The following is a 22,323-nucleotide window of genomic DNA, read 5'->3' on the forward strand; positions in this document are numbered from 1 at the left end:
TGCACATTTCTGTATGTTGTTCACACATTGTTCATATCACATGGCCATATTTATTCTGCTCTTATATAGTAACTGCTAATACACTGTGTATATTTATATCTAATTTATATTACTCTAAACCAACTTCTGTAAACCTACTGCATACTACTGTCTACACTGCACTATATTTCTTGTCCTGCCTATGCATCACCTGTCTATACTTTGTAAATCACATTGCACTTTTCTGCTTTTTTGCACTTCTGATTAGACGCAAACTGCATTTCATTGGCTTTGTACTTGTACTATGCACAATGAAAATAAAGTTGAATCTAATTTAATCTAAACATGATTTGCCACACAGAAAAGTAAATCTGGTAAATCATGTTCTGTAAATCTGAAGTGTGTGTGTGTGTGTGTGTGTGTGTGTGTGTGTGTGTGTGTGTGTTTTCAAGCTCAGAAACCCCCCTCACCTCACACAAGAGATATTACTGTGCTGCAAAGCGGTCTGCTGCATCTGCTGCGTCATGCGACGCTTCTCTATGTACATCTCCCAGCAGTCCCACACAAGACGCAGCCTATGTTTGTGAGCTGTAAGATTAGTAAGATTAGAACTTAAGCATATCATGGGGGTGGAGTGCCACCACAACGTCCAGAAAAGCACAATAATAGAGCAAAGGAGCACCTATCTCAGTGTACAGCAGAATCATAGTCAAATACAGTGTGTCAATGTCTATCAACCTCAAATAAACTAAGCATTTTGTCCCCAATTGACGTTGGTACAGGATTTTAAATGGAGAAGGTAATCATACCAAAGTTTGTAGCTATTTGCCATTTTGTTTTCTTCTCTCTCTGCAAGAAGGTAAAGCTTCTCCATGCTGGGAACACTTTGTGGAACAGATAATATCTGTGAAAGAAGACCATCACATCCTGAACCCAATCACACTCTGCCTTTCACACACAGTGCTTCATCAGCGGAAAAAATAGACTGTTTATAACCTGTAATGACAGTCTGCTCGTATCGCAAGGCTCCACTCTTTTCTGCTGTACCACCAAACATCCCTCCATTGCTCCAAGGCCCTGCCAAGGACCACTCTCCGGTAATGAGATCTGAGGATCATTGACAAACTTTCCTCGTGCCTTTTGTTGTGATACAACAAACATAATCAGTTCAGATATTAGAGACCCTCAGAAAAGGGAAGAGACGCATACCTGGCTTTAGATGGAGATACTCTTCCGAAAGTCTTTCGCATCCATATAAAGAAGAATTTCCTTGCCAGATGTCTGTCAAAAATACATCTCACGTTACTTTTTAGGGACCGAACAGAAAGAGGAATGCATTTAATTCAATATCTGTCCCCCACCTTATTCGCAGTTCCTTCAGTCTTCCTCCTCTATTCCAAGAGTATCCAACCCTATACTTAAATTTACGCGATGTATTGCGTGGCTGGTTACTCCGATTGGGACAGGTAGGCCTGTTAATGCTTTGGGTACCTGGTTTAGAAGCGTGCATTATTCACATCCATGTGTGACTGTAGCCTAAAGACAATACCTTTACTGACAGCTAACGTTAGCCCAAAGCGAACTATCAAGAGTTAGTAGGTAAACCCGAATCTCCACAGCCCTTATCAATACATCTAACATTAACCGTAAAGCTTAGAGTTAGAACTAGAGTACATTTTGATTCAAGGTAACGTTTACGTGTTTTTTCCGTGAAGATGCTGTACTTAACTGCATTCTAACTGCACGTGAAGTTACTTAGATCAGACCATAGACATATAAGAAACTTCTCTACAGACATTCATCTCTATTATACAGTCGAACCAACGGATTTGCAACCTTCGTTTGCCTATTATCAAAGTTGTGGTGGGGAAGTGAGCTTCGTGGTGGTTTGCTGATGTTTTGGAAACCAACTGTCGCGCGAAATGTAAACTTCAACTGCACCTGCGCAAAGACCCAAGTACGGATATACAAGGCGTGTTCGACAGCGTCCGATAATGGGAGGATTGGATTGCGCAGAGCTTGTTGTCGAGTATTGCGGTCTATAAATTAATTCCTAGGTTCTGTTTCTTTTTGAAAATATTAGTATTTTAGGGTATATCTGGCTGAGATGTATCGGTATACATGTTATTTGTACTTAACGTGCATATGTACAAGACGCAGTTGCTGACAATCTAACAATTTCTGATGCGTTCAAATCTTCATACCAAGCTTCATGTTTTCCCCCACCTGAATAGCTTTACCTCCGCTCTGCTTTATAATCTTTGGTATAGCCTAGTTGGTTGTAGTATGATCACTAGATAAAAATGGAACTGTTACAAAAAAAAAAAAATCAGTGATGCTTCTTATCAGTTCAGCATCAGAGTAATCTACACGTAATTCTTGGTAGATTAAAACTAAACAAAAAAATCTAATGCAAACTCCGTGACTTTATTCCAATTTGCATACTTCTGTACTGACAATATCTAATATGAGTGCACAAGCCAATGCACTTGTGCAATCATAATAGGTATTGTAAGTACAGAAGTATGCGGATTGGAACATAGTCCCGTCTCTTCACAAGATATGACTGGCCCAGAGCCCGTCTCTTATTAGACATTCTCTGACTGGCCCCAGGACAAATTAATTGTCAATAATGAGGGGCTACTTTGGCGTCCATGTACATTGCCTGAAATGATGGCCTTTTATTTTATATTCATTACTGGTGTGGCATAACACAAATAAATGTACGTTATCACCATCACTGTTGTAGCTAAAAAAAATAATAAAGTAAAGTGCCACATAAAGAGCCAGCGATTAAATGTTTTTGGGATGGCGAGTTCAAGCTCTATATAATCCTTCAGAGGGCCTTCTCTCGGATGCAGTGAGTGATCAAAATCGCCGCTGTGTGACTGGCAGAGAGAGGAAACAGAATAGGAAAGTATCCTAAGGTAGCGTTTATTGCAGTCTTATTGGGACAGTCAGCATTTTCGCGAGCGTAGAACGTTTTTCTCCGTCGACATACAAATGCTTAGTGTTACTTCCTTTTGGTTTATTTTTCAGAAAGTTTATAACGTTAACTAAAGACGCGTTTGTTAACCAGCTAGCTAGCTAGCTTGCAGCCATAGTGGTCTGTGGGTGCTAGCTAGCTAGCTAGATTTTCAAGACCGTTAGCCAACAGGCTAACTTTTACCAGCTACGAGTTTGCTTTGTTGCGACCATCCTTCTCCGTGCGTTTTGCGGTTAATAATAAAGTGAGCTGATTTATCTCTGTTCTCTGAAGACTGGAGTGAGGTTTGGGAAACGGCGGGAGCCTAATAGGCCAAGTTGAATAACACAGTGGGAAAGGATATCGAGTTGTGTGCTTACTTTAGCGAGCTAACTTGGCTGTCGCTAGCGTTTTTAGCTAGTGACGCTTTCGGCGTTTGCTCTGTAGAAAGTTGTTTGGTTTATTTGCGAGGAAGAGGAGTTATCGTCGCGAAAAATTGGATAGGTCACAGCGTGTTTGAAGCGAAGTTATCGAGTGTTTGCCATTAAATAGCAGTTTGAACCAACACAGGGAGAGGGGCGCATAACTAAACTTAAGGTAAGTTTCATTGCTATCTATCATGGCTATCTGTAGTTGCATTAGCTGACTTTACCCAATGCTAGGTCCCCTTCCCCATGAACCAACGTTAACATTATTAAGTTTAAGAGTCTAAGTTAGTCCCACATTCCCTTTTTACTGTTACAAATTTCGTTGTGGGATTTTGCTGATTTGGTTACGTTATTTGCTAAGCTGTCAACGTCTCGGTTTGTTTTTGCTAACATAGCCGGTGTTTGCTAGGTACTATTGGTTATAAATTAGCTTTCATTTTGTGCTACCTACCTAGCAAACTAGCTAGCGACCCAGTCAACAAGACATTCGTTGACGTTGATACAGTTTTAGTAATTGATACGAGTTTATTAGGGCTTGTTAATGCTCAGCTATATTTTGCTAAATAGGCCAAGTTGGTTAATTACCTTACGAAACATTTACTTGAACGAGTTAGCAAATCTGACGATAAACTGTTAACTAACACAAACGTTTAGTTATTTCTTGAAGGTCTAGTATTCCCTAACGATAGCTGATTTAAGTTAGCGTTACCGCTAGCTTGCTAACAAATGTGTTCAGTTGTCAGTGGTGTAATGGCTAGCAAGTTAATGAGCGTTAACATTAGTTTCATAGCTCGCCTTTTCTACTAGATCTTGATGAAACTAGACGTGTCTGCTGCGTATAACGTATAATTACCGTTAACTAACGGCAGTCAAACCAACACTGTGGCAAGTTAGGGAGTGGGTGCAACACCGACGCCAGTGTGGACTGTGGGATTCAGCTTGAACACCGAGCCTTTTCTCATCCTCAGCGCATCCTCAGTTATTCAGGGACATTACAACTGGGGTATCATGGGATGGGCATTCAAGAATTTAGTGTAACTTGGTCGCTTTTTAAAATATTGTTTAACTAATGCATAGTTGGTGGCTGAATTCTGTCACATTAATACATTCATATATACAGCTTTTTGACCTCTCTTCACATAGAACACACGTACAAATACACTTACACATTCAATTGCTCTGAAGTAATATTACTCTTCCAAATTGTCAGTTGTAATGAAAACCCTGCTGGTACACTGAAGATCCCCTTGACAGAGTTGCCTTCTGTCAATCCTCCTCCACAGCTGTTGAGATAATCTGAGTCAGAAGCAAACCTTGACCTCCAACAGCAGTCATGGAGAAGGATGTCTGCGTGGAGGAAAAGGAGAATGTTGACAGTCCAACTGATCTTGCCAAGGAGTCCGATACAGGACCATCCGCTTTCAGATATACCAAGGTATGTACATTTGACCTGACTGCTGTTGCAGGTACAGCTTTGTTTCCTCCAACCAAGTCATGCAATCGGTTAGCTTCTGTTTATTTTTCTGCGTGGTTACAGAGAACAATGTTTAAGAAAATGGTGGTTCTCTCTGTTCTTTGTTTAGTGTAAATTCACTGTTTGTGCCTGAACCAGATTCTGCTATGTTACATCTTGTACCCTGAACCTACTACCAGATGTAAAGGTTGATAAAAAATATGTGTAATCGAGAATCGAAGGTTTGAAACCCCATAGTTCAGTGTGTGTAGAATAGCCCAAATATTGCAACCGTATTGTACGTCACCTCTGGCATATCAGCCCAACTATATAGATGGAGTGTTTTCATCAGTAAAACCATTGTGTAGGTTTTAAAATGCAGGATTTGAATTCAGATATCTGAAAACCAGAAAAGTGCTTAGTGAATATACCCAATGGCTTATCTTTAAACTAACGCAACAGTGATGACTGGATGTACTAAAAAGTAGCCGCTGAAAGGAAATTAACAGGGAATCCTGAGCATTCAAGTCAGCAACTGTTGTGTAGCATCGAATGCTCTCTGTCCACATTGAAGACGTTAAATATGCCCTTCTATTGTGTCATATTTTTCATTGAAAATAGCCGAGCAACGCGAGTGACAAGAAAAAATAGAAATGGGCCGTCCTAGTTGTGCATCACGCTGCAGAGCACTGCTTCGCGTTGCTATTGTCAGGACATTCCAATTGAAAACGATGTAATTAAACTGATTTTTATTGCCAAATGGTTGCTCGCATCGCATGGTAGTTAAGACTTGGTGTTAGTTCTGCGATTACTGGCCCCTTCGGTATAAATGTGCAATTATCAGACCGAAACCTCTCGTGTCCTGATCAAGTGCTTGGATTGTCATAGTCTCTTTGTATAGTGGTGTCTGGTGTAATAATGCTAATGTAACCTGTGTTGCATGACTACAGAGTAGCTTGATGGTTAGCCTTGTACATGTTGCTGAACAGGTTGAATGTGTATATTTACTGATCTGTGCATTCAAATGACAAATATTGAAGAAAGGCATGCTATGTTTTCTGCAGTGGCTGTGGTAGTTTCAACGTCTACAGTACTGTGCATCAGGGCCTCAAGTCAGCCAGCTCTTCCAATATATTGCCCCTTTTGTTGTTTTTATAATAAATGACGCAACAATGGCCCTGAGGATCTCATTACATTATCTCTGCGTTCAAATTGGCATCAATACATGCACCCATGTTCACCGTCTGTAGCTTATGCCCACACATACCATAACCCATCCTACCACCACTGGAGAATATTGACCGTAAACTACAAAACGCCATACATCTTGTTTGCCCTGTGCTGGCTACAGTGTAAACTGGGATTTAACTGTAGAGAGACACTTCTCCAAAAGTGGCACATGCCATCAAAGGTGAGCATTTGCTCAAGTCATTTACAAATTGCAGTCAGACCAAGACTCTGGTGAGGATGATGGAACACTTGGGAGAACTTCCCTGATATGGTTTGTGACCGTTTGTGCAGAGATTCTGCAGTTGCATTTATGCAAATCAACAGGTGCATCAGCTATCGGTCAAAGCAACCAGATGTGTTCGAAATGCTGCCAAATTCTCGAAAACGACATTCTGACCGCTTGTGGTAGTGAAATGAACGGTCAACTCGCAGGCAACAGCTTTTGCCAACATTCTTGCCGTCAGCATTCCAATTACATGTTCCCTCAAAACGTGACATTTGTGTCGTGTAATAAAACTGCACACTTTTTATTGTGACCAGTCCAAGGCAACCCTGTCCAATAATCATGCCATGTAATCAGAATCTTGAAGAATAGAATTCTTGTCTATTGCGGTATATCTTTGAGTGTAGTTGGCGATTTAGTATTTTCAACATTAGTAGCCCCCATATTGTCATCTCTAATTTTGAAAAATCCTTTTATCTTGGAATTGCCTGTCTTGTTCAGCTTGTGCTCACTATTGAATGCAGTTAAGTTTGTTTGTTTTTGTTTCTACAGGAAGAGCTACTGGAAATAAAGGAATTTCCCATTTCCAATGAAAGACCAGAGTGTCTGTCAGAAAAATATGACAGGTCTGTATAACTTCTATTCATAGCTGATGTTTTCTTCTTTTTTCAGCAACACTCACTCAACAATTTTAGTAGGTTCTTTCTCCCCTGTAAAAGAACGTTGACTGGCATGGTCTTGTGTAGAGAACCCAATGATTTTCATACTGCCCACCCAAAGCAGGTTGGGGGCAGCATATTACTACATTTGGCCACTCCTACCTCTTCTCCCTCGCAGACGTAACCGAAAAGTTTGGCCAAAGTGGAAGAGACTAAATCCTACATGTAGCATGTAAACATTTATGATTCAAAGATATCTGGGTTAAAATGTTGGATGTCTCCAACATTGACTAATGATTGTGTTACATTTGTGTTGCTCAAACGGTCAATTTATTCATGCATTAACAAGGACTTTGTTACTTTTGTGACTCTGAAATCAGGTTTTAGCCATTAGTAGCACCATTCCTCATGATGAGATAATGTCCATGATGGCACGTTTGCTTTGCGAGTTCTAGCTAATTTCAAGTTTAAAGGCACTCTAAGTGATGTTGGGTAACGTCACTTTCAACTGTTGATCTTGAAACTGCTACTCCCTCCCCCTCCCTCCCGTGCGATTGAAACTCTCCTAAAAGCGTGTATTGTCGGTGATTAGCTGGAACAGTTTATGATTTTATGGTCCAGGCTGAACCAAGTTGTTTTTGTTGCTGTTTTAGGAGCCTGGGCTGTCCAGAGACTGCTTTTTTTACAGTGTACTCAGGGCACACGCAGCTAGCAGATGGTGTAGTAATGTTTGCTGTAACATTGCTTAGAGCAGCTTCAAAACTAATGTTCTTGTATATAACGCCTTTTAATGGCTGCGAAATGCATATGTCTGTAGTTTTTGCATCGCAAGCAGAAATGGGAGCCAAAGGTATTGTTGTACCATGATTACTGTCTAACCTGCTGACTAACCTGAATTTTGGTTGTGCAGTGATGGCGTGTGGGACCCAGAGAAATGGCACGCCTCGCTCTACCCCTCCTCAGACCGGGACTCTCCTGTTGAGGGTCACAGGAAGGATTACACAGATGACAGGGTGCCGCTTAAACGCAGGATTGCTGGTAAGTGCCTGCATTGCCCATAGTTTCTTTATGTGGTCTTTGTAATGTATGCATACAGTGGTTAAGTGGCGTTAAAGCAGACATAGAATGAAAGACCGGTTTTACCTTGGCTTTCTGGCCATGCATTGAACTCCCCTTATTCAGCAAAGGTACCGTGAACCGGAAACATGTTTGTTTCCTCCCTCATATTCAAATCTCAGACTTTGAAATGACCACTTTAAAATGTGCAAATCTGAACAAAGACCGAGTGTGATGCCAAACACACAGACTGACGCACACCGTCCCTCTGATAACTGGCAGTCAATCTGTGTAAAGCTCTCTTTATTATTTATGTGAGTGTTAGAAAAACATGAGGCGGTGCTAGATATCTGCTAAAATTGGCCATTTTATTACCAAGCCTGATAATATTGTAGGATTGCAACGGACATTGGTGTTTTTTGTATAAAATACTATTTAATCTTGCCATTAGGAAAAGCGTTCTGTGATTATTGGTGTTAAAAAATGTTTTTGCCATCTTGCCAAGCTCTGGGCCCAGCATATTTTCCAAGCTACATGCCACATTATCCCATGACTGTGTGTCTGTCCCCAGACCCTCGAGAGCGTTTGAAGGAGGATGACCTGGAGGTGGTTCTCAGTCCCCAGCGACGGAGTTTTGGAGGTGGTTGCCAAGGCAATGCGGCATTGCCATCAATGGCACGGCGACCCGTCAGCCCACTGGAGAACAAGGAGAATGAGAGTTTGAGGCTGGTGGGGATCCGCCGCATTGGCAGTGGGCGCATCATGCCTGCCCGCACTTTTGAGCGGGACCTGCGCACAGAGCGAGACCTACGCCCCGACAAGGAGCGAGAGAGGGACCACAAAGACAAGAGGTTCAGGGTGTGTGTTCAGTGGCTCTACAAGATCACTCTTTTTGGTTGTAGTCTACAGTAGGGCTGCATGATTTGGGGGAGATGCCTTTGAACGATATTGTGATTGCAATTCGATTTGTGATATAATTTTTGAAAGTGAAGCAAAATTTGGAATATTGAAATGAAGCTTAAGTTGAACCACCTCTGATTGGTGTGCATGCCTACTGGTAGTTTCATTGTGTGCGACACAAGGAGGATGACGTGATTATAAAAAACATGCAGACAGTTATGAGTTGCATGTATAATTGATCTTTTGCGATTAGCTAATTGCATTAATTGTTCAATTAAAAATGGATTACTGCATCAAATATCTGAGAGACTAGTTGTCGTTCACATTCTGTACAGACTTTCTGTTCATACATGGCGCACGGCACAATCGACATAAGCCGCAAAGTGACTTTCTCTCACAGCACTTCTATGTATTTGCTCTTCCTGCATCTGCTTTCAGTGCAGAAATGAGTATAAATGATTGCATGTCTAACTTAACTCTCCTGCATCCTCAGAGGGACTTTGGGGACAAGCGTGTGTTCAGTGAGAGAAGAAGGAATGACTCGTATGCCGAGGAAGAGCCAGAGTGGTTCTCTGGCGGCCCCACCAGTCAGTCAGAAACCATTGAACTCATCGGCTTTGATGACAAAATCCTAGAGGAGGACAAACGCAGACCAAAGCGCTCTCGAAAGAAGAGTGATTCCATAAAAGAGGGTGAGAATCTGCCCAGCGCTCACTGGCCAAACTACTCCTTTTAGGCTGCATTCAAATGGACACCCTTTTTTTCACCTCCAAAAACGAGTAGAACAAAGTAATAAGTGTCAAACATGTGAGGTGGAAATTGATTGTGTAAGTGTTGCTACCTCCCTGACTTGGCTAAGGCAGGCAGCTAAGCAACGACCAATTGTTGGGGAAAACGTGACTCCAAAAGTTATATCTTTAACTTGCGTCTGGTGTTTTTAGAAGCCTCACTTTTTGTTCTGCTTGCGACTAGCTTATCTTAACATGAGGTGCGTTGCATCAATCAGTTGCAGCATTTCTTAGGGAAAGAACTGAATTTCAGCGCCCGGAGGTGAGAAAAATTGTAAGTGTGAACGGGCCCTTACTTCAGAACATTCTCTTTTTTATGTTAAATTAAAAAGTTACATGTCTGCTTCGTCAAGGGCCTAATTTGGTGAATGTCCCTTTTCTTTTAGCTCTTTTTGTAATGGGGCCTGTTTGTTTTATTTATTTTTTACATTTCCCAATGCAGTGGAGTGCAATGGGGACTGTCAGAGGAACCGGAGCTGGCACAGGGATCAGGAGCTGATCAGGAAGTGCCCCGTTCAGAGGTCCTTCCAGAGCAGACCTCAGGAGACTTTGACTTCAATGAGTTCTTCAACTTAGAGAAGACCATGCCTGGGCTGGCCTCGGTAAGGCTGAGGATTGGGATGTGGGTGACTGGTTTGCTGAGACTGGCTGGCTCAATTTATTTATTTTTAATCAGTATGGTTGGGAGTAATGTTCATTTCTTCATTGATGTTTATCCGTGTGTGTGTGTGATTTTTTTTTTTTTTTTTTTTTTTTTTTTTTTTTTTCCCCCCATAATTGCCTTCTTACTAATTGCTATCAGGATCGTTATGTAACCGAAATAATTAATCTCCAAATTATTGCTAATAATGGTAAACAAAAGGCAAACCTGGCCAAACTTCACAAATTACAGTTCATGAAAACAGTGACCTTTAGTTTTCTAGACTTTTATATGTATGTGTAGATGTATATAAATGATCTCACCCCATTTCTAGCTGTGTGGTATCTTGTTCAGTAGGAAAGCACTCTGTACATTTCCTGAATGAGAATGGGTGTGACTTGGTGTTACACCTTTGGGCACTTGGTGTCCTGGCTTCAGAGAAATGTCTTGCATGACGAATCCTCTGTTGCTGACCTGTTCATATTTCTTATCCTTTGGGTTTCCTTTCTCTTAAATTTTGAAGCATGAGTTGTATTGCCCCTTGGTATTGTAAGGCTTGCCCAACAATTCAATAGAAACAGGGAAATCTGGGGAAAATAATGCTTCCTCGTCTCTCAAACTTACTGCTTTACTGTAAACCCAAACCCCAGCCTATACTTTTCTCTGTAGAGGGTAAAAGGCTGCAAACTCTCTCTACCAAGTAAGTGCCAGTATCTACTGAGCTTTTAATTCTGTTCTCTTCAAAAGCCGCTGTGCTGATGCTGCTCATCCTCTGTCCTTCAGATGATCGAGGATGTTCTGGGTGAAGGTCCGGTGTCGGCCAGCCGCTTCAGTCGTTGGTTCACTAATATGAGCCCATCGGGCTCCCGCTCCAGCAGTCTGCGCTCCACCCCACACGAGGAACTGGAGAGACTGGCAGGTAGGACCATTCACATTTCACTAACACACACACACACTCTGAGTGAGTGACAGTTGGCTGTGTTAGTCTCTTCCATTTCCTAACTACGGACAGATACCTGGTAGGAGCAAGCTTTAATCAATCAAAGCAAACTTTTTGTTGGACTGGCCTCTTCAGGACTGTAAAGAAGTGTGTTCTCACCATCAAACTATAGCCATGACTGCTATTCAAATTGCTGCTGTTTGTGCAAGTTTGACAGACCTTCCTCGCATAGAGACCGTTGCTAATGTAGGATTGGACAATAGCTGTTCTAGGTTAGAGATTTTTGCAGAGGTAATAGCGTGCCTTTATCCAGTATTCCTAGCACAACTTTAGACGTTGCTTATACACCACATTGTTTAGCCCAGGGATTCCCAAACTGCAAGCTGCCACTAGGGGGGAGAGGGCAACGGAGATGAAAAGATTAATTAATTAATTAATACTCTAATTAATTAATAAATAATACATAATTATACCATTCCAATGGAAAAAATTAAAAGGAAATCCTTTGTTAAAATGATTAAAAAAGCTACCCACAAATGATTATCTGGCTCGTTAGTTTCGTGGAAGTGGCTAGCGCAAACATGGAAAACTGTGCTAAAGGGGATGAAAGCCTAATCAAAGGATCAAGAGGAGAAAAGAACGGAGCAAGAGAAAGAATGGGGCAGAAATTATGAGGCATACAGGCCTAGGCTTCATGTAGATTTGTCTAACCAGTCTAATGTTGTTCTCCACACTGTTTTTTAGCTCATAGACCAGTTGCACATTTTGATTTTGTTATTTGTTATGTAGGGTGGCTAATTAAATATGATGCCTGGAATGCGTCAATAGAATGTGTTGCGTTAATATGTGGTGGGGGTACACGAGCCGATCAGGATGTAAAAGGTGGTCCGGGGAAAAAAAGTTTGGGAACCGCTGGTTTAGCCTAAATCAACTCATTGTATACGGTTAATATGCAATAATGTAGATTTCGCTTTACTATTGACCATCAAACAAAAATCATAAGTGAGAGTGACACACCAGGATCACAGAAACTATCGGCAAAATTGGTTATATGTAGGCTCTGGGTAGTTAAGTCATTACATGTGCCTGTAAGTCCATACATTTCCCGGCGGGGTGCCTAGCTTCCATGGTATACTGTATGTCTCATTGTGATAGAAAGTAAGCTACTTACTTCCAGACGTTGCCAGCAATGACTTGATACTGATTGCATTCAATCCATTTCTAACGTCACCTTGATCTTAATCATCCTTGATTATCTTGGCACTGTACTGAGGGTTCCTTGCGTGGCTTTCTCCTACAGGGCTGGACCCACGCTGCAGCTCTCCAACTCAAGGACCAGCACCATACTTCACCCCCATTGGCTCGGGGGACAGCCGTGAAAAAGTGGACATTTTGCAGCTGCTGCACAATGCCAAGATTGACCTGAAGCCTCTCCTCTCCAGCCTCTCTGCCAACAAGGCCCGTCTGAAGGAGAGTAGTGAGTACCCTCTACCTGGCCAGGCTTCATTATGAGTGCAGCATGTGTTAATATTTTACCCTTGCCTCTTGGTAAGGGGGAAGCATTTTGTAACTCACAAAAAGTCAGGAATATTTGGGTTTCAGGTGAAATTTCAGGAATTAGGATGAACCTAAAATCCACTATAACCTTTCTGTACTGAAACATAAAATTTCACCCGAGAGCCAGATGTCCCTAACTTTTTGTGAGTAGTGTAGCTTAAAAAGCACTGGTCTTCTGTACTTTTATTCAAGCTAGAGGGTCACCATGTCTCAGGACTCCTGCATGATTATCCTGATCCAACTCAGAATGCAGATGATAGAATTTGGTTTCACTTTGGTTAATATAATGTGACTGGGACAATGGTCTGCCATCACCTGACCAGGGGGCGGAATGAGACATAAAATATTAGCCTACTGAGAGATGGGCGGGGTAGTTGATGGGAGTATAACCCAACTTGATCTGATTCCTATTTCAGGAGAGAAATCCAGGGCTACTTGAAATGTTTTGCGGCTGTTCATCTAAAATCTTACCCATCACATACGCATCTCAACTTGGCATGTCAGGTCATTATAGTTGTTACCGTGTTGATTACCGGGGCTGAGGGGAGGGGTTCACAGGGAGTGAAGAGTTAGGGGCCGCGATCACAGTCCAGGCTGCTGTGGGGCACAGCAAAGAACTTATACAAGCAGTGATCATGTCCTTGTGGTCAAAAATAATCCAAGAAACTGGTGTGAGACTGCAGTTTTATTCACGTCACCGGGAACATGTTGCCCACACGAAATGCCAAGTAACATGCCCACTTCTCTGTAGTTGCACTCTGGTCTTTTACCCTTAACACCCACACATACAGAAATCAGGAGGTGTCACTCCCAACAATGATCCATCCACCCAGTTAGTATTAACTGAGATAAGGATGTTACAAAACCCCTTAACCTTCCCCTAACCCAGGCCATGTTTGTGTTGGTATCCCCACTGGGATGAGAACAATCAGACCCTACAACAAACCCTCTTCTTACACTCTGGAAATTTCCACAGAGGTAGGCTTTGGGGACAAAGAAGAATGAAAAGAACCATATTGCCATAGTACATATGCATGGTTAAACTAAACATTTCCCTTTTAAAATCACAATAATCAGTCTGGCCTCAAAACATTACCAGGTCAACCGGGAATTGTCCTGATTACCCCTCCGCTACTGCAACAGACTGATCTTGTTTGTTTCCTGATTAGCGCTTGCAATTTATTATCTACATTACGTTTATTATAAAAGACTGAAGGATGATGTTGCAAACAATGATTGAGTGCCATTATACTATATAATGTTTGGAAACTGGAAGTAACACTTCAGATATTGATCATTGTGCAAATACTTGCTCATTTTACTACAATATTGTACCTCAGAAAAGGCTTACATGTCTGTCTGTATATATACTTGGACTCTATACTGATCATGCATGTTGATTACTGTCTGTTTGACTTGATTAGCAAACACTGGTGTGGTGCTGTCCCTGGAAGAGGTGGAAGGGGGTCTGAAGGGCCTCAAGGTGGAGTCCGAGCAGCCGCAGCCCCCTAGGGGCGGCTGTGGAACGCCCTTCATGGCTGAGCAGCTGGAGCAGGCACTGACTGGTGGTCAACCCCGAATCGCACGCCCCCGGGACTCCGACATGTCCGCCTTCAACAAGCTGGTCAGCAGCATGAAGGCAAGTGGCACTCTGCCCAACCAGCCCAACGTAAGTGGCAGCCGCTTGTCCAACTCCAGCCACGCCACTCACCTTAGCTGCATGATCGCATGGACCACCATCGCCTACTAGCCCCGCATTGCTGCTGACCCGTGCCTCTAGTACCATCGCGACTCCTTGTCATCTTGCCAGTGCTGCAGTTGGACATTTTGTGTGCAGTAGTAGATTCAATGGGCATACATTTGTTTTTGCTCACTTAGTGTATCCTTGTTTTTTTTTTTTACCTCTTCCTCCCTCTCCCTTCAGTCTGTTTGCCATCATGCTTCCAGTGCTTGCTCCCTTTACGGTAGTGTGCAGTGTGACAGCAGCGTAACTTCCTGTAATTTTTTTTTTTTTTTTATATGCTTGTGCTGTTCAGTTTTGTCATATACTTACTCTTGTCTCCTTTTCAGCTCCAGCAGCAGACTGAGTCCACTGTGATGCAGCTCCCTGAAGCCCAGGTCCCCACAGCACAGCAGAACAACATTTTCCAGGTGAGGAGCCAGTCTGTTTGGAATGTCTTTACAAAGAGGCTTTTTATGAAAGCTTGTATGCCACCCTGACACAATTCTGGCTGCTGTCTGTTTAAGGAATTGATGGGTGGCCATGTACCTACACACCCCCGAAGCAGCTCCCCAGCCCTGCTCAGCAGCCTGTTGGGGAACCATGAGGGACCCCCTGCCCAACCTGGAGCCCCTGCAATGGTCCACCGGAGGGGCCCCTCTCCTCCACTTTTTCCTCAGAGAACTCAGATACAGGACTACTTCATACAGCCAACAACTGGTAAAAGTGATTTGCCACTTGACTTGGGAGTTGTTTTTCAGTGGATATTTTCATTCATTCTTTTAATAGGGTTTCCACCTGTGGCAGGTGTATTATAGTAACCTGCAGGATATTCATACTCTGTCTTTTGCTGTGTTTGTCCTTTGCACTTCCATGGGTCCAAACGGTGTTAACCATGCACGTGAATCAAGTAGTCATAGCTTATTCTTGCATTTGATTTTCGATTAAATAGCTTATCACAGCTAACATTATGCAAGAAGCCATTTCATTACTAGTGGTTTTTGCAATGTGAGACTCGATAGTTCAAATTAAAACTATGCTTGAATCAAGAATGTCACATACAGGGCATTTCTTCATTCATCATGGTATAGTTATGTTGGCAGTTTTCGTTCACTAGGCATGTTGCTAAAATTACTAAATTCTATCCAAGTTTCCTACATCCAATGGGGCCTTGCCTCAAAAATGAGTGACATCTGCTTCCAAGTTAAAAATTGGACGGGAGGGCTTTTCAAAGTTTGTTCTTCGGACATATACAACCAGGAACGGCACGTTGTTCCTGAGCTCTGTAACATCAACTCAAGGTTTATGACTTTAAATATTAATCTGAAAAATACTTAGTCTCTTCTCTAATTGGTACACTTCTTCCACCACCTCACTGGAGGTTTTACCCACTTTGTTTTTTACAGTAGTGCCCTTCGTAAAAAGGTGAATAGGTATGGTATTACAAAAGTATGCGAATAGGTATGGTATTACAGAAGTATGCGAATAGGTATGGTATTACAGAAGTATGAGTAACATGTATTGGTGGTCTGTTGCAGGTTACCCCATTGGCCCTCCGCCCATAATGGGAGAGCGCATGGTTGAGATGCGTTCCCTAAGTCCTATGCAGCCTCAACAGGTAACTGCACAATCCTCACACCTCATCCATTATTTTCTTGTAATAGACTGTGTGTGTGTGTCTGTGTCTGTTTGCTTTGGAGTTTTTTTTTTTTTTTCTCCCCTGACCCCTCAGTGACCCTTCCTAACCTAAGATCTACACACTGCTCTATGTGCAGATGCGAGGCCTACCAATGGGAATGGACTTGCCTGACTTGGTCTTTCAGCAGGATCTGGCCATTTCTGGACGTCACCCTTACCCACATGGTTACAACAAACAGGCCCACGAAAACAAGCAGCAGGCTTACCGCAACAGGTAAATGTGTCGAGTACAAAGGGCTTTCATTCATTTCAAGAGTGTGTTTAGATTGGCTAAATTGTATGTGGTCTCTCTGTCTGTCTCTGTCTCTGTGTCTGTCTTTTTGTGTGTGTGTGTTTGTTTGTCTGTTTGTCTGTCTGTCTGTCTGTCTGTCTGTCTGTCTGTCTGTCTGTCTGTCTGTCTGTCTGTCTGTCTGTCTGTCTGTCTGTCTGTCTGGCCGTAGACAACCCAGACTGAACCGATCACCAGGTCCCCACACCACAGGCAGGAGCTCCCCTGCCAACCCAGTCACAAGCATGGTGAGTGTGAGCACACTACATTCCTAGTCTGAACATTTACATTGGATTTATCTGTGAACTGCCAATGTACCCACCAGGTTTGGACTTGGGTGCAGGATGTCAAATAATTCAGGCTGTACAAACAGAAGGCTCGAGCTGTATTTAAAAAAAAAAAAAAAAAAAAAAAAAAACTTTTTCATTCCTCAGCTGTCTCCATCCTTCACACCTACATCGGTCATCCGTAAAATGTACGAGACAAAGGAGAAGACCAGAGACGAATCTACGAGCCGACCAGGCAGCAAAGAGGATGCAGCCAATTCACTAGAAGGTAATGATATCTTTGGGAGATGGCACTATTCAAGGTGTACCTAACATTTTTATGTAAGGTATCATTAATTGAATGCTTTGTGAGTTATACGGCTTCTACACACAGTTGCATTCCGTCAACGCATGTCAGTGGGTGTTCTTATACTATTCCTATTAGCTATGCAAATGACTTGAAATATAACCGTAATTTGATTGGTTGGTGCCGTCCGTCAATTGGCTTGATTGGCCGGTGCCGTCTGTCGGTGCCAGGGGGTCAAGAGCGTGCAGATTAGCTTCGGCATGTTGGCAAACGCCATTTTCAAATATGGCGCTGCATGAAGCATTTGGAACCATGCACGAAAATCTGTGTTGGGCACGAGCTCTCATGCGCGTACATGTTGGTGGGCGGGTACCTATCTGGCGGCTACAACCAAACGTTATTCAGTGCGTATTTCTTGAGGAGCCTATGAGAAGACGTGCATATTATGGTTGTTTATCCATCATATGACAAATAAAGAAAATTGTATTGATCTTGTTTCGTTGTTGTTTGTCCCGAACAAACATGGCATAAACATGATTAAAGACAATAAATTATAGCCTAGAAATCTAGAAGCCTAGAAACCTAGACGCACCCTAGCTGCAGCAAATTAATTTGCTCAGCCTGTAAGTCTAGTAGCAAACCATAGGAATTTCTATTGGCTAACACCGTGGATGTTATCCTATCACAGTGCTCTATTTTGTTAGTCTTAAGGCGGGCTTAACAGGATAACGTCAGTCCTGCGACGGTGAACAACAAGGAAGGTGGCTATGGCGAACGAAGAGCAGTTGTTTGAATCGGCGTTGGCGTCAACTTTGGAGGAGTTGGACTTTTCTTTGAAAGTTGAGCAACACAATGCACTTAAGTCATTCCTTTCGAAGAAGGATGTATTTGCCGTTTTACCGACCGGAAACGGATATGGTCGTAGCGCTGGCCTATTAGGGGTTTGCACGGCGTGTCATCAGATCTGGACGTTGCCATATTGGAGATACTCGCCTCATTAGAAAGCATTAGGCACTGAAGTAAATCCCAAACATAGTCAAGGAAAATGGTTCATTATTGCCGTGTTTTAGGTTGTACCAATAGGGTCCGACTGAGAAAAACATCTGGTGTAGGTATCGACTTCCAAAAGTTATTAAAAAACCAGGGAGAAAGGAGAATAATGTCAGAAGTTATCAGAGGAAAGGGGGCGCTTGTGGTTGAACTTGGTACTTCTCTCCCTCACCCAACTCATATGGATCTGCGCTGCCAATAAACCGTAACTTCTTGAAATATTGCTCATTTTCTTGTGGTCCAAGTCCTGTCCTATATGCCTTTGCATCTTGGATGCATTTTGATGAGCTTTTCTGTTTAGACACGGCTACAATCACGTAAGATATCCAAAGTGCATAAAACTCCATTGTACTTCATTCACTGAGTATCGCCAATATGGCCACGCGTGCTGGGTTACCATGGTTACCGGCCAGAACGTGACGTCCGTGCAAACCCCTAATTGCATGCCTAGGCAGTTTGAAAGACAATTCTCTGCCTGCCCCTTGGATTAAGCGAGGTGAATGGCTCGATTCCAGACTATACATTTCAATGATATAGGATGGCCCGCCAGGCTAAATAAATTACACAACAGCGGCATAAAGACCTTGTCTCGTTACACCATGGGTCTCCAACTGTTTTTTGCTGAGTCCGCAGACAACATTATCTTTAACCGTGGAGGACGACTCTCTTTTGACAGAATATCCAATAAAAATCGACGTTGGGCCATGCGCTGGATCTGAACCCCAGTGTTCAAGATGGCGTTGACTATGAATTGGCCGGATTTACTAGCCTAGCCTCCACCATTCATTTGTATGGAGGGCGGGACTTAGTCACTCTCTCCAGTTATATATAATGCCTCCATGGTCAGTGCAGTAACAGCTGAACTTCTCAACGCCAGCGACGGGAGAAACGCGACTCAACGGACCCACAATTTATCAACGGATGACGTGAGCCCCTGTAAAGTGAAATGGATGTGTCTCCAGCAATGCAACGCACGCAACTGTGTGTAGAAGCCGATATTCAACCAGATTTTACATTAAACTACAAGATTCCTTTGAAATGTTTTATTACTTGAAAATGTAGTTGGTCCTGAATAAAATTCTTGATTTCTCTCCACCCTTTCAGAAAGCACCTCCCCAAGCCCTGGCCTGGATGGAGGAGAGGGTGGATGTCCTCCGGGTGGGACAGGCAAGTCTTGCTCCACCCCCGTTTCCTCCTCCTCACCCTCCTCTTCCTCCCAACACCCCCGCTCCTCTTCCCAGCGGCCTGCCGGCGGCACCTCCTCAGGGCACCACACGCCCACCCTGGTGTCCCCGGGAGGAGGGTCGTCTTCCAACTTCCCCCGGCCCATCTACCCTGTGCCACTGATCTCCCATGTGCCTCTGGTGCGGCCGCCCCCTCCTCAGCTGCACCCCAGCGTGGTCCAGAGGATGCTGGCTCAGGGCATACAGCCTCAGCTACTGCAAGGTCAGCTCGTGCTCCACTGTCCTGTCCAGACATGGGTTTGTTCAGACGGGGTGCATTGCCTGCTGTGAGACTCCACAACTTCACAAAATCAGATTAAATTTCACGTTGCGTCATTAACAGTGTCAAACGGTCTTGAGATTTTATTGCATTTACTTCTCTGCATACACATGTTTAACTCCTTTCTGGTCTCTGTTATAGGCATTTACCCCCAGGCAGTGGATCTGTCTCAACTTCAGGGTTTACCCCCCGCCCTCCTAGGTCAACCCCTGTACCCAATGGGACCTACAGGGCACCCTTTGCTTGCCCCCCGGGCTGGCACTCATATCCAGCATCTTGCAGTCTTGCAACAGCAGCAGCAGCAACTCCAGCAGCAGCAGCAGAGACCATGTGAGTTTTTTTTCTTTCAGTGAAATAAACCAAGATTAAACCAATTAGTGTCGGTTTTGAGCTGGTTTACACAGTCGTTGTCTTGCAGACCATCCTAGTGAGTTGGTGTCATTAGTTTTGCACTGATTTAGGTTGTGTAACGTGTACTCCGGTCTTGTACATGGGCTACTGTGAAGTTTTTTGTTTTGTTTTTCTTGGTCAGTGATGGTAGACAACCAAATTGTTCATTAGAATTCTGTTCTAGTCAGTAAATTCAATAATTCTTGTATCACTCATCTTGATGCATTACAGGCTTAATTTCCCCAACATGCCACACTCTAAAATATGTTTTCGGATGTGTAACTGGTGTGACTGAAGTGTTGGAATACCTTGACCTGTTTAATGATTTTGATAAATTGATATGCTTACTGATTGCTTGTTTGTTTCTCAGCCCTGCATCCAGCTTCCCAGGGAGTCCCTCAATCCCAGAGCCACAGCTCCGGTCGGATGAACCAATCTCAGCGGCGGGGAGGAAGTCCTCCCCTGGGTCTTGCAAAGTGGTTCGGCTCTGATGTGTTGCAGCAGCCCCTGCCCTCCATGCCATCAAAAGTGATCAGCGTAGATGAGTTGGAGTTCCGGCCATGAGCTGGGGAAGGATGGGAGCGATGAAGTCCTGTTGGCACCCCATCCCTCTCCTCTCCTCCTCCCTGCGGTGAAGTGGATGTGCGGACTGGAGAGTGCCGTCCAAGAACCGCGCTCATTCTTAAAATCTCTAAACCCCCCCCTTCCCTCCCAATTTGAGCGTTTACAGAAAAGTCTAAAGTGCACGAGAGGGGGGAAAAAAAAGGAAAGACGAGTCCTGGACACGTGTTTTTCAATTCATTGTTTGAGTCAATGTAGTTCAAGGATTTTCTTTTGTATGTTTTGGCTTTCCGTTCTCTTTCCGCAGCATATGAAGTAAATAATGTATAGGCCAGAATTGTACATACCAGTGGGAAATGGTGGTTCTTTTTTGTTTGTTTCGTTTTCCTCTCTTTTGGCGAGGACTCCCTGTACATACTTGTCCCCTGGTCCTGGAGAAGGGCAAGGTGAATGCTGGAACCTAAGCGTGAATTAGGACTCCTGAAGAGTTGTGCCCCTTTAGTCCTGTCCTAGTAGTGGTGCTGACCCTACCTCTGCCATTATTTGCCCCCTCTCCTCCCCTGAATTATGCTGACAGGCAGCACTACCGGGAGCCCACTGGAGCGGTGAGACTCGGCCTGTGTGAAGCAGGTGGATGTTGGGAGTTGTTCAGACAGGCACAGTCTCGCCCTCAGGACGGGGTCCAGGCTAAAGAAGCTGCTTCTCCGTGTTCTGACTGCTGGTTGTGCCTTTCGATCTGTTTTTGGGTGGGGGCCCTTTTTCCCCTTTTTTGCCCCCCGTTTTTTTCTTCCCTGCCCTCAATATGTCCTTTGTCCCTGGAGGTGTAAGCACTGCTCTGAATCATGGCATCATTTGTTTTAGGGTGGTAGGGGTTCAACTTAAATGGTAATGTGCTGTTAATTTAAACAGAAGCACAACTAGAGTTAATTGGGGAAATCAAACCGAATAAATAAATGACTTCACATCAATGCTTTTTTGTTCTTTCTTTAAGGAATGTGTTCCATGTTTTTTTAAAATGACTCCAGTGTGTGTGTGTGGTTTCCGTAGTGTCAAAAAGAGCACATCGCACCCACCCAGTACTGAAACCCTAAATGGCGGATAGGTTTAAGAGATGGACTGTCCACTTCTGATGGTGCTCCCCTTAAGGGGGGTTGGTGGTAGCATTGTTTGAGTATTTAAAACTGTGACAACCTTCATTTTGGGCTTCAACCTTAATTAGTTTGTGCAAGGTGTGACCGGTGTAGTTTTACTCGTAAAAGCATACTTCATCTGTTTAGATGTACAGTCTATTGTTTTGGAGGCGTTCCAGACACCTTTCCACCTTTGTATGCCAATTTCATGTAATGTAGCAACAACTTGGCAGTTTTTATTATTATTTCGATTCTGGTAATGTCCTCAATGCAATCAATTTTAAGGGAACGTCCAAGAGAGAATACAAAGCACCCGAGGTAGTGCGTCCGTCCGTCTGGCAGCGTGGGGGGAAGGGAAATTGTAAGGGGAGGGGGCTAAGAGGAAAACAAGGATGTGAATTCGCCGAAAGCTGAAGAACCAGGAAGATAAATACCGCTTTAAAACAAGTTTTGGAACTTCATATGAGAAACCGATTAATCGAAAGTTGGAGTGACCGCTCGTCGACTTCCAAGTTATGAACGAATAAAGAGCGTCTCATTCATTGCTCGCGGTAAGAAAACGTCAAATAGTCAACCCTCCCCTCTTTGAAAAAAAAAGGTCAAAGTTCACAG

At 43.4% G+C, this 22,323-nt stretch overlaps 2 protein-coding genes across 5 annotated transcripts in view; one reads left to right on the forward strand and one right to left on the reverse strand.

The window, feature by feature from the left end:
* sfi1 (SFI1 centrin binding protein) overlaps positions 1-1,910 on the reverse strand; it is a 19,967-nt gene extending 18,057 nt beyond the window's left edge. For 3 of the 4 annotated variants that reach the window (XM_048255428.1, XM_048255427.1, XM_048255426.1), the window contains exons 1-5: positions 1,341-1,908; positions 1,189-1,260; positions 976-1,086; positions 789-883; positions 450-567 (exon numbers count right to left, since the gene is read on the reverse strand). In XM_048255428.1, coding sequence (XP_048111385.1) covers positions 450-567; positions 789-883; positions 976-1,086; positions 1,189-1,260; positions 1,341-1,489 — 545 coding nt within the window. In that variant the 5' untranslated portion in view covers positions 1,490-1,908. Of the gene's footprint in view, positions 1-449; positions 568-788; positions 884-975; positions 1,087-1,188; positions 1,261-1,340 lie in introns of all 4 variants that reach the window. The other variant, XR_007194885.1, reaches the window with a different exon arrangement.
* Positions 1,911-2,819: 909 nt separating this feature from the next.
* eif4enif1 (eukaryotic translation initiation factor 4E nuclear import factor 1) lies at positions 2,820-21,353 on the forward strand. The gene is given in 20 exon segments (XM_048255728.1): positions 2,820-3,541; positions 4,656-4,807; positions 6,831-6,904; positions 7,848-7,975; positions 8,565-8,851; positions 9,387-9,585; positions 10,124-10,132; positions 10,135-10,283; positions 11,105-11,240; positions 12,562-12,738; positions 14,243-14,487; positions 14,889-14,969; positions 15,066-15,258; positions 16,077-16,156; positions 16,314-16,450; positions 16,677-16,752; positions 16,939-17,059; positions 19,232-19,573; positions 19,772-19,960; positions 20,391-21,353. Coding segments are annotated over 19 exon segments (2,919 nt in total). The 5' UTR covers positions 2,820-3,541; positions 4,656-4,705; the 3' UTR covers positions 20,585-21,353.
* Positions 21,354-22,323: the final 970 nt, after the last annotated feature.

The sequence above is a fragment of the Alosa alosa genome, chromosome 10, assembly GCF_017589495.1.
Source record: "Alosa alosa isolate M-15738 ecotype Scorff River chromosome 10, AALO_Geno_1.1, whole genome shotgun sequence".
Lineage (NCBI taxonomy): Eukaryota > Metazoa > Chordata > Actinopteri > Clupeiformes > Clupeidae > Alosa > Alosa alosa.